Source organism: Periophthalmus magnuspinnatus, chromosome 17 (assembly GCF_009829125.3).
Source record: "Periophthalmus magnuspinnatus isolate fPerMag1 chromosome 17, fPerMag1.2.pri, whole genome shotgun sequence".
Classification (NCBI taxonomy): Eukaryota; Metazoa; Chordata; class Actinopteri; order Gobiiformes; family Gobiidae; genus Periophthalmus; species Periophthalmus magnuspinnatus.
This window is the reverse complement of record NC_047142.1, coordinates 19,302,278-19,314,767: the sequence shown is the minus strand read 5'-3', so window position 1 is coordinate 19,314,767 and position 12,490 is coordinate 19,302,278. Positions and strand designations below refer to the sequence as shown.

General features: G+C 36.6%; 1 protein-coding gene across 1 annotated transcript in view; it reads right to left on the bottom strand.

Annotated features, from left to right (window-relative positions):
* Positions 1-12,490, bottom strand: part of insra (insulin receptor a) — an 80,695-nt gene that overhangs the window by 9,544 nt on the left and 58,661 nt on the right. Inside the window, exons 6-11 of the mRNA XM_033983152.2 lie at positions 12,051-12,259; positions 10,503-10,629; positions 9,087-9,340; positions 4,748-4,915; positions 1,129-1,327; positions 489-766 (exon numbers count right to left, since the gene is read on the bottom strand). Of these exons, the coding sequence (XP_033839043.1) occupies positions 489-766; positions 1,129-1,327; positions 4,748-4,915; positions 9,087-9,340; positions 10,503-10,629; positions 12,051-12,259 (1,235 nt within the window). The remainder of the gene's footprint in view (positions 1-488; positions 767-1,128; positions 1,328-4,747; positions 4,916-9,086; positions 9,341-10,502; positions 10,630-12,050; positions 12,260-12,490) is intronic.

Sequence of the window (12,490 nt, the reverse complement as noted above, 5' to 3'; positions counted from 1 at the left end):
ATTAGTTTGTGTATGAATTGAGCTCTATAAATAAACTTGCCTTGCTATTTTCACCACAATAGTTAAAATGTATAATAATAATAATAATAATAATAATAATAATAATAATAATAATAATAATAACAACTTTACTTGTATAGCTCGTGTCAAAAACAAATTGTTTTGGTGAATAAGCCCATATAATTACAACTAAATATAGGTCAGTCACATGGGTCACAGTCAAATTCGTAAAGCATCACTGAATCTTAAAAAATAGGGTCTACTTGAAGGGAATCAAGCAACTAAGAATTTCAACTGCATAGTTTTAAACTGATGCATGTGACAGTAAACTTCTTGGAATTAAAAAAAAAAAAAAGTGACACCATGAGATGAGATGATTTGCTTTCTGGAAATCAAATTCACATAAATTAAACTACATATTTATGTACTAAAGAAGATACAGGACTAAAAACTAACTAAACTAACTAAACAAAGCACTGGCTAAGCACCTTCTGGCAGTGTGCGCGCGCTGACGTAGGCTGCCATACTGCAGCGTGCCTGGTCTGTGGGGTGGTTACAGGCGTGGATCTCAATCTGGTAGCTGGTGAAGTGTCTCAGGTTTGAGACAACCGCAGACTCTTTGTCGTGGACTGTGATCACGGTGCGTGTGCTCTCAAAGCTCTCCTTGTCCTCCCCGTCCGGTGCCACGGTGGGAGATGGGGGCGTCGTCAGGAAGGGCAGAGTGTGGTTCGCAATGCCCACCACTGCACGACGCTTTCTGCTACGTCTGCAGAAAATATGATATGCACCTTAATTAGGCTAGTATATATAAGACATACAAAAATTGACTGTTTGTGGTTTAAAGACATAACTGTAAGAAGATGAGTGTAAAATGGACAGAGTAAACTTCAGAGGGCACTGCATAATATGCCTAGAATAGGCACCAATAAGAAAGGTGACTTATACAAAAGGGAACACAGCTGTGGCTACTGTACCAACAAAAATTGAAACTTTCATACTATTGTATGAAAAGAAAATTATTGACCTACAAAAGACTAGAATAAAATAAAAGCAATCAATCAAATAAAAAAATCAAAATAAAACAAATCCCTATGATATACATGATATCCCCAATGTTATCTGCCTTACTTGATTTCGAAGACCTCATTGTGGAGGTAGTCCTCGAATGTTTTGCGGTATTCTGAGTCCTCCTTCTCCTTCTTGAGCTCCTTCTCAGTTTTGGGACAGGCGCAGCACTGTTTGTCCGGTCCGTGTTCCTCTGTCTGGTTCCCCTTCTGCTCCTCGCTACTGTCTACCTGCGCTGACCCTCGGGTGGGCAACTTCATACCTGAACAAATAGAAAAACAATTAGATAAATACAGAACTACCATTTTTAACACATTTGTAATATGGAAAATTGTGTTAATTTCATTCTATCTGCACTTACTCTTGACAGTTAAGAAGGCAACAACACAGATAATGTTCTGACCTGTAACTTGGTCTCCATGGAGACAAGCTGGTAGCAAACCCTCAACAATAAAAGTTAGATCTTTAAGTAGTGGTACCAACTGTTAACCAACCCTGTATGAACCAATTTAGCCATTCTGATGCAAATTTAAAACAGAATTTCACCTATTTGTTTCTAAATAACTCAATAAATAGTTTACAGTTCATTATGAAGATGAATCTATTATTCTTCCTGCCCCAGAGGCTCTGTCCATCACTACCACACTAGTCTGCACTGTTAAAGGTTGACATTAATTGTATGAGACACTTGCTCCCTGCAGACTTTGTTTTCTCTGTCGGGGGCTTGTTAAAAGAGTCTCGCCTCTCTCTTTCTGAGGTTGCACCCACAGGAGTAATTCAAAGAAGAAACATGTCTGAACTCCACTTGAACCTGCGCTGCTAAAGACTATAGGGAATTTACACAACTGTCATAGATTCAAGTATGAAGCAAGAAATAAAGAGGTATGTAATGGTTGTTGTCAAAATTGTAAGTTTTAGTGGCATCTTTGTCAAGGTAGGATTTATTGTCCCTGTAGGAAAACTAGCTCTCTGCATTTGACTCATCCATCAAAACCATGAGGCAACCTGTCAGAAGTAGGCCACCAAGTTCATGGTCAGGAACCCGGGACCTTTTTGCTATGAGGTGAAAGAGCTAATCCTATCAAGATCAAATATTTTTCCCATCAGCTTGGGTCTTTTTGGGTTTCCTTTTTTAGATTGTGGTTTGGAGTAGGGTTCATACTTTCAGATTAATAAATTGGACAATATTTTGTGTTAAATTGATTAAAAGTTATGACTAGAATAACTGTAAATTGTATAGACTTTCCTAAATGTATTTAAAATAATGAACTTGTGAGAGAAAAATATGATGACAATAATATACTATTGCTATTGTTGTTACAAGCTTTACTCCGTCTTCATAGTCAGCGGAAGTAGCTTCCTTTGACCTGGTTTAGACCATTTAAAGGTGTGGCTCTGTCAGTGTCTCAGCCCACGCTTTCCAGCAGCGTCAACAGTACAAGGTCCAATTTTATCACGAAAATCTCAGCATCTTGTTCTCTTATCTCAAAGAGCATTAATGGATCATGTGTGACACACATGACACACTTACAGCAAGACAAATAAGCCTGGTATGATGATAATATACTGTATTATATAAAAATCTCATCCTCACCCTCTGCGGGTGGTCTCATCCTTTTTTCCACACTCGGAACCTTTACCAGAGGCCTGAGAGCTTGAGGGTTCTGCGCAGTATCTTTACTGTTCCTAGTACTGCGCTTTTCTGGACTGAGATGTCTGATGTTTTTCCTGGGATCTGCTGCACCCACTCCTCCAGTCTGGAGGTTACTGCCCCAAGTGCTCCGATGACCATGGGCACCACTGATGCCTTCACCTTCCGGGCCTTCTCCAGCTCTTCTCTGAGCCCCTAGTATTTCTCTAGTTTCTCATGTTTATTTTTCCTGATGTTCCCATCACTTGGTCCTGCAATGTCCACAATGACTTTTCTCTGTTGGCGAACCAACCAGACATTGTGGCGGTGGATAGACATCATCATTCTGTCAGTCTGTATCTGGAAGTCCCACAGGATCTTTGCTCGATTATTGTGATCACCACTGAGTACTCTGCACAGATGTTTCTGTTCTAGTCCTGGTTCAGTTGTGGTCAAGTCCAGCTTTAATTCCAGGTTTAGTCTTAATTTTTAAGTAGGCAAGAAATAGAAACAGGTTTGTAAATGTGTATTTCTTAAGCCTCAGAAAAGCAAGTTAAAATCAAGTTAACAAAATAAACAGAATAATTATGTTGTTATACACTGACGTAATAATATTGGTTTGAACAAAGTGACCTGTATGTAGTAATAACAATAGTGCGTGTGTTTAACCTGAAGTCAAAACACAATAGAAACACAATAGAGATAATTGGTGTAAACAGGACTGCACTTTTCTGGTAGTAGTCAAACTTGCAAAGCTCGCTGGCCTCAGGTAGCGATGTAAGAATAACTGATGTTACTGATGATTAAACAACACTAATTAAACACTAAATGTCTTTTACAGTTTACTGGTAAAAAATTGAAAAACGAAACGAATTCATTTTGAATGGTTCATTTTAAAATCCAAAGCTATTCCTCACTTACCAAGCATCCTAATTATTCCCCCACAAAGAGTTTCACAACTTTCAGAGGGTAGAGCGAGCAGAGTTTGCCGTCATGGTAATGCTAACAATAGCTAGCATGCTAAAAACACACATCCTGATTCTCTAAGAATAAAATGCTTCATAATTAGTTGCAGACAGTACACAGTGGTCTCATTTTTCTACATTGCTCTCCTTTTACAATATATCTGTGCTTGAGTAACAAGCTTTGCCTCAACTACACAGAAAAAATTTACAGCCACTTTAAAGAAGACCTATTATGCTTGTGTCTGCTATATAGCTATATAGCTATTATCTATGACATTGGCGGATCATTATTTTATCATTTTTACATTTTTAATCGCTCAATATTTATCTAAAATAACTTGATAAAAGAAACAAGTCCACTGACGTTAGAAAACTGTGGTGCTGACATTGCCATAAACGTCATCACAATGAGAGTCTGCACCTCTGATGGATAGCTGAAGATCAGGCTAGCAATCAGTGGATATATTTTCATTTTTTACCCAAATGACTAGGCAACGCTGCGAAATCCTGTGTGTAACATAGATTAAGAAAATGAAATTGAAGAACGAAGTAAGTGCAGAGCAATGGCTGTATGCCGATGGCATACAGAAAACGGGGATTGAAAATAGCCTTTTAAAGATTGCTCAAACATCTACGAATCAATCCAAATACAACTTCTGGCGAGTAAATAGTGAGGGGAGACAACTATAACATGGTTAAATGCTCCTTTATTTTGCGTAATAGGTTTGCTTTAAAAAATCTAAATGCTTAGTAGGGCTGTACAATTAACCAAAACGAAATCGCAATTGGTGCAATTATCAAATTGCAAAGGCTGCAATCCACAAATCACAGAATATCCTCTGCCAAAAATAAAATATCTGGTCTTTTTATAAAAAAATCTTGTTGAACCTATAGTTTGGCCTCACTAACATGTTCTGAAATCCATGGGATTCTTGTAATAGTTTATAAGTTCATATTTAAGTCTTCTCTCAAATGTTAATGATACCGGAGTTGCTTACAATGTTGGATTCAACACAATCCTACTTTATACTTTTTAAATATGTATCGAAAATCGTGCAGCCCTAATGTATAGTAAACAGGAGCACACCTTTCTGGCAGTAGTCAAACTTGTAGAGCTCGATGGCTTCAGCTTGGCGTTGGCAGAAGACCAGGTAGTGCGTGATGTTTCCGTTTGGGTCGTTTGGAGGTTTCCACATGAGCAGGATCTGAGATGAGGACTTAGCTGAAGATCTGGGATCCAGCGGCACGGACGGCTCTGGAGAAGAAGAAAAAACAAATATAATGTAGCAGGTATCCGTACTAAAAAAGTCACATTCCAGGACAGAAATTCATCTTTAGAACGATCTTGAGCTATTTTAGAACAAGTATAAGACCACATAGACTAATATTTGCCCATGGACCACTATGGAACATACCTGGATGACAGAGCGATTATGCAGATCTAACATCACACGGTAATATAAAAGAAATGTTTATGTTTTAATGTCGAAAAATCACATTGCATTGTTTAAATAAAGCGTTTTTAAATTATCATCATGTTATTGGAATCTGTATGGAGTATCAGGTCTATTTCTTAGTATCGAAATAAAGTTTGAAATTTCAGTACTGTGACTACACTAATGGACATACAGCATTCTGCACTGGTACCTCTAAAGTAAACAATATTAAACTATTATCAGTGAGCCTTTTTACCACCTCTCAATTAAACTGTATACTTCAATAGAATGTCTTGATGTCACCTAAAACCCCGGAATATGCTTTCTTGACAATGGGCCACGCCACATTGACAACTGCACACATAACAATTCATTTGTGAATGCGCCCCAGGTCACTTTGAACTGAAGTTGGGCCCCATGTTCTAAAAGGTTAAGAAGTCTCCACTGAATCATGAGGAAAATATGTGAACTCAACTTTACAACCTTGGTTAGGCCCAATTAACAAAACAGATTGTTATCAAAATATAAATAAATCATGAAAATTAACATTGTATAAGGCTTAGTTGTTTTTGTCTTCATTTAAGCATAAATCCTATAAGCTCTGATTTCTATCTTGCTCATAACTTGACCGCCGTGTTTAAATCAGAGCCAGAAGTGAAGATAGATAAGACTCTGGCACTTGTCCTGTGCATGTGGCGCCTTGACTGTAAACAGAGGAATCCAGTTTTTCAGGTAGTCTTACTGTAAACACTCACCCTGTACACTATGTCCAGACATGTATTGATTTCCTGCCAAGACACAGGCACAAGCACTACTGTTTACAAGAATGATGAATAACATTTAGGCCTGGCACATGTGTTTTTCATTTTTCCCCAACAACAAAAAAAAACAAACCCAAACATACATCTAATTTGCTCATATTCATAAAGAGTGTCACCTAGGGTTTTCTAAAATATTGGAACTCAGACACTAATCAATACTAAAACTAGTATAAAACTAGATACTCATTTGAACAAGTATAGTTCCTAATCCTAAAAAAATCACATCAACCGGACAGAAATGAAGCTTTCCTGAATAGCTTTAGAATGATCTTGAGCTGTATCAGAACAAGTATAAGACTGAGGGATTACACAGACGTAAGGCCGCATGGTAATATAAAAAGAAAGTACTATGACTTAATCTAAATAAAGTTTTTTAAATGTATCATTATGGTATTGTGAGTATCGAGACTATTCTGTAGTATCAAAATAGAGTGTTTTTTAATGTGACAACACTAGTGTCAACCTAGGTAAAGGGCAGTAAAATAGGTTTATTATGCATGGTTAAAAACTTCTTTTCAGAGTTTTAACCACATTAATCGTTTCCCCTTCTCCTTTACCCTCTTGAAGTTGTTTTTGGAGTGATTTGTGCATGTTTGAGAAATCTTTCATCACTTGTTTTCAAGACGCCACTTTGGCGATCAACTTCCGTTTTAACCACCACCAGTATAAAACCACTCCTCTATACTAACTTCATTCTCCAATTTATTTTCTTAATCTGTGATAAGATTAGGATTCAGCAGCTTCACAGTCATTTCTGTACAAATGAAAAACAGTCTTGTGTTCTGCAGCTAACCATTGGACAACTTCATGGCTCTTTGTTGTAATGATTACGGCATCATCAACTCCCCTTGGCCCCCACAATTTTCGAATGCAGTAGTCAGCAGACTTGTTTAATTTCATTTGTCATTTTAGATGAATATTGCGATTTAAAATGTCCAAATTATAACATAATGACACATGGGTGTCATAGATTATAGCAGACTATAGCAGACACAAATACCCATAGAATGTACCCATTCTATATCTGTGTGAAGTAACCTATTTTCAGTACTGATGTGTTAATCACCATCTCAAAACATAAAATGAATAAGAATTAATTATTAAGTCAATAAAAGACAATTTGTTTATTTGTGCCTTCTTGTGTTTCACATGAAATTTAAGTTCTGTGCCAATTGTACCACACAGACATATTTTTGTGTCATTTAGACACATTTACTTATAGAATTGGTGCATACTATAGATATGTATGCAGATTTTCTGCCAAGACGCGGTTGGACTGAGGCAGTGCTGTCTACACGAATGACAAATTACAGTACGGAGGAGGAGATGCCGATGGTTTGGTTGTTGTCACGTTGTCATTATGTTGTCCCCATTTCATGACTTTGCAAAGCACCAGGTCGACCACATTGTCAGACTATAGTTTCACCGACACAAAGGTTATTGGTAATGACAGCTTTGCAATTCGACACACGGCGGGCGCGACTAAATGGTTATGGAGCAGACAGAAACATAAACACTGGGTTTAAGGTGGTTTCGTGTTCTGAGTGGGTTAACGCAGTTTGGTACAGGAAGGAAAAGTACACTGAACAAAAGGAAACAGTTTAGACAAGGCTTTGGGAACACAAAAACAAAACTCATAAAAACAAGACTATGTGAATAGGATGGAATAAAAAATGAAAAAATCTGGAGTTAAAATAAATACAAAAATTTTAAACAATGTCAATATAAAAGGAAAATGACATTTTGAAAAAACTGTAATTCCACAATAATGATAAACGTTTTTGTAGATAGTAAAATGTAAAATATACACAAAATAATAGTTGCCTTTTAAATATTACCTTGTTGTACCTTATAGTTCTTAAGTAAATTTCTACTCTTTCTGTTCTGTTTTTTCAATACTAGTCAATAATCAATACAATGACAGTATGAATTAAACCATTTAAAATGTTGAAATTCCCATTGGTGCATCCATTGGTTTCACGACGATAAGAAATTATGACCATTGCTGCAGTGATAAAAAAATTTAAACTAATATCTATAGTACTATATTTCTTTTGAATTGGAAAAAGTCCTTAAAATGCTGCATTTAACAGGGCGCAGATCAGACAATGTTTTGGGAAAAACTTAAAAAAAACTATGCTCATCAGTTTAAAACAAGTCTTTAAGGACCCTATTGACCCTGAGCTGTAGTAGACTGTGACTAGAGGATATATAAAGGGTGATTGATGTTGACAGGGAACATGAAGGGAGGAGCTTTAAGTGACCGGAGACTCACATGGAGAAGGAGGTGTGCTGAACTGAAGCCAAGGACACAGGCAGCTCAGACTGGCACGGATCAGTTCAATGATAAGGGCTAGGCTTGTCACGAAAAGATTTTGAAATAGGGCTGCACAATTTAGGAAAAAAATAAAATTGTGATTCCTCTGACAAGTATTGCAATAAAAAGTTATGAAAGTTTTTTTTTTATTTAAACCTCTACAGCCCAAATTTCTCATAGTAAAGAAAAATTATAAAAAAGTGCTCCATTAGTACAAAGAAAATTACCCATGATAACTATTGACCCTCAAAAATTAATGTTCCATTCAACTTCTAGAACAATGAGTCCATATAGTAATTATTGTGACAGGCCTAATAGAGGCAGAAAAATCAGCTCTGAACAGGCTTAAACCAAGTCATTATGAGGTATAAGGGAAACTTGGGGAAATTATGATTTTAAAAGGTGCACTACGAAACTTTTCTGTTGTGTAAGTCACCTGCTCGTCTGTATAGAGATGTTATTGCTTTTCCTCGAGTGTTCTACAGTACGGCATTACCGTCTATCACACCATCTCCATGGGGACAAACAGGTGATACCATCAGGCAAAGTTACATGTAAGCAGGTTGTCTTCTGCCAAGTCAATCTCTCAAAAAGATCTCTAAATCTAAAAATAAACACCCACAACTAATATGGGCAATCACACATGTATAGCCACTTTTTATTCATTCTTTTGTATTGAAATAAGTGCTAAATTAGTTTTTGTCCATTCAAATATCCCCAGATTCAGGTATATTTTTATAACAGATCAGGAGTAAATGTGTTTAATAATTGCTATATTAGTAAAATAATCATTATTTGCAGCTCTGTAGCAAACCAAATTGAACCTTGTTGCATTACAATAGACAGACTCACTTGTAGCTTCAGTGCGGACATAGATGATATCACTCTTAGCTCCTTGGACCTGGTGCTCGTCAGAGGCGGACAGCTGTGTTTTGACCATGATGGCATACTGAGTCCAGGGCTTTAGGGGCATGATCAGGTGCCCAGGCTCCGCTTGGTCTTTCACCACGTCGGTGGTCCGCGGAGGAGGCTCTACGTCTGCGATCACCCAACTGTTCGACCCACAGGCGTCCTGACCATCAAATTCTGTCACATTCTGAAATGGGCTGGAAAAGAAAGGAATATACAAAAAGTGAAATCAAAAAGCTTGATACTTAAACTAGTATTGAAACTACATACAAATTTGAGCAACAGCTTTACCACCATGGTAACTTAAGAAAGTAACTTTTATTTTATTTTGTGTTGTGTTGATTACACTCTATTGTGAGCATTTTTCAATCATAATTGTTTGTATCAGTATTGAACATCTTTCGATTGTTTACAAAAATTATGCAAAACAGGGAGAACTGATGTGGCAAATACAAAAATGAAAGTGTTATTTTTAAATTCATTGTACTTTAGCTCCAAATAAAACAGTTACTCTATACTATAATGCATTGATTAACTGACACAATGTCGCCAGGTGTTTTAGATAGATCAGATTTTTCTTGGGCATGTAAACACACAAACAAAATTACTGATCTTATTACTGGGTAACCACATTTTTTCTGGCCATGTAAATGTACCCAGAGTCAATATCTTATTCAAATTGGGCCAATAAACTATGCAATATAATACAAATATATTCAACCAAGGAATAGACTGACAAAACCTTCAAGTTAGTCGGCAACTGTGTCAATAATTCAGAATAATCTAACAGGAAATGTGGTACTGGAAATTAAATTGTTTTGCTGCTGAGAGCAGATATTGCTTTGAGGTAAAAGGTGTTCCCATAATTTATATATTACATCTGAGTAGAGATAGGCCACAGACAAAACCTCAAAATGACTCAGGCTTATGCAGCAGCAACCACATTTGTCCCGGTTTGATCCCTGCTTAATCCTGGTTTGAGCCTAGTTTAGTCCTAATGTAGGAGTTGGTATGGTCCTGTTCTAGTCTTAGTTTAAATACAATTCTTCATTCATATTAGTGAAGTAAAAGCACCTTACCTGATTTTTAAAGTTTTAAAATGTGAAAAACAGAACTGGCTAATTTTAAATGGTTTGCACTGGTCCAAAGTCATTCCTCACTTACCTTATGCATTTCGAGCATCCTAATTATTCACCACATTGAGCTTTTCATAATTTTTTAAGTCCAGAGTGGAGTTTGCGTCACGGTAAATCAACAACTTGCATGCTAAGCACAAACTTCCTAATCTAGGACAGTAAAACAAATACATGGAAAAAATTGGGTACAGGCCCTTTAAAACAATATTTACTGTGAACTTACGCCTCTTTGTAGAGTACCATGAAGCCCAGCAGGTCTCTGAAGTCTGTCGGCCAAAAAGGTTTCCATCTCACCAAAATCTTATCACTCGAAGTTCGGATCATACTGAACGTTAGCGAGTGGGTCTCACCTAGGCAACAAAATGCATCCATAAAAAAATGCAACAAAAGTAAGCAAGTGCACCAAACAAGATATCATGAAAGAGGGCTGCAGACTAACAATCTGAGTTGGGTGGACCGGTGCGCCTAAGATTTTCATTTAGGTGCACCAGAAAATAATATGGGTGCACGAAAACCTGTCATTTATTTAAGCCATGTTATCCTTAAATTGCTTAAACAATAAGGGTTAAATAAATAACTTTTACCCAGTTAATACTTCATACTCTATACTACACAAAAAAATACCCTAAATACTATCTCAAGGAGGACTAATTTTATCTATTCAATATTTTTTATTCGATCAAATAACATTAAGAATTGACCTCATCTTCAAGTTTTTTAGCGTATAAATTCAATTAATAAAAAGTTATTAAATATATACTGACTTCAAAAGCTAGTCAGTGAGAAGTCTTGGCTTTTAGGATCTTTACAGTTTGCAACAATATGCGCAGAGTGAGACCTCTTAGTTTCAATTTTAATAGTTGATCTTTGATGGCTTTTGCCATCTATTTTCTTTTTCATCTCGCCCAACAGCAGCCTCATTTAAATAACTAAACACAGTGAGGAGGATCTGCAGGTTTGACGCTGCTCTTTATAGGTAAATACAGTGTCTTATTCACAAACAGATGGAAAAAGCGAAACTTATGAGCTTTGCAGTGCGTTTAGCTCGGTGCACCGGAGCTGACCTGAGTTCATCGGCCTCAGCATCTCGCAGTTTTCCTCCCATATCCCACCCTTGTGTTATTCTATTGTCAAATAAATTATATACTAAGGTAGATCATTAGTTACTGTCAAATAGTTACTTACGATTAATTTGTTATTAAGAGACAAAAACATTTAAATACATAAATTAGGGCTGTCAATTAAACCAAAGTCATTTTAACAGCTACATTTTTTTAAAAGCGAGTTAATCACATGTTGATTTAGAATTTTGTCATGTCTTGATGTTAAAATTCCAGAGCACATTTCATCTGTCCACTCATGCCGTTGTTAATATCTAAAACGACAGCCAGTTGTTCCGCTGTTTAAGATGAGTAGGTTCCACTATAATTAATGCTTCCTTAGTGGCTCTTGCACAAAAAGGTCCCTCTATATTCCCACAGCAGAAAGAGTCTTATTGTGAAAGAGTCAGACTGTGATAGAGCCACAGCAGTGTTTAAATAAGTAAGATAAAAATGCAAAATATATTATTAAAAAGCCAAATATGTTATTAAAATATAACTTTAAAAATGTACACAGGCAATGAATCGCAAGTTAAGTCAAGACAATCATGCAATTAATTGCAATAAAAAATATAATCCGCTGACAGACCTCACATAAATACATCTCAACACTGTTGGCATGTCTCTCCATTGTAACAGCAGTTAAATTAGCAGCAAGGTGTTTCACTTACATGAAGCCTGCTCTCCATTAGTCTTCCTGATGTCTTCCTTGTTCTGTATCGAGGCTCCAGTGACTTCCACCATCTTGAATATTTCGGATATACAGAGTTTGGAGTTATACAGGAAAACGATGTGTCCCTTTTGAATGGTTAGCTTGTGTTTGGACCAGTCCCACAGCTGACGGAGGTTTTGATTGTCCAGAGCGTAGAATGAAAAGTTCCTAAAATAAATAAAACTTTGATTAGAATATATTCAATTGCCTGCAGCAGAAACATTCACATTTTATACCAAAACTGTAAAGTAGTAGAGTTTACTGGACTACAGTAAAATCTGCACCCACTTCCATATTGAAGCTAAACAAGTAAATAAATGTGTACAAACTGTTAAACATAACTTCCCCAACATTTACAGTCAGCTTTGGATTTTTTTTAACGACAAATCTGACGGTACA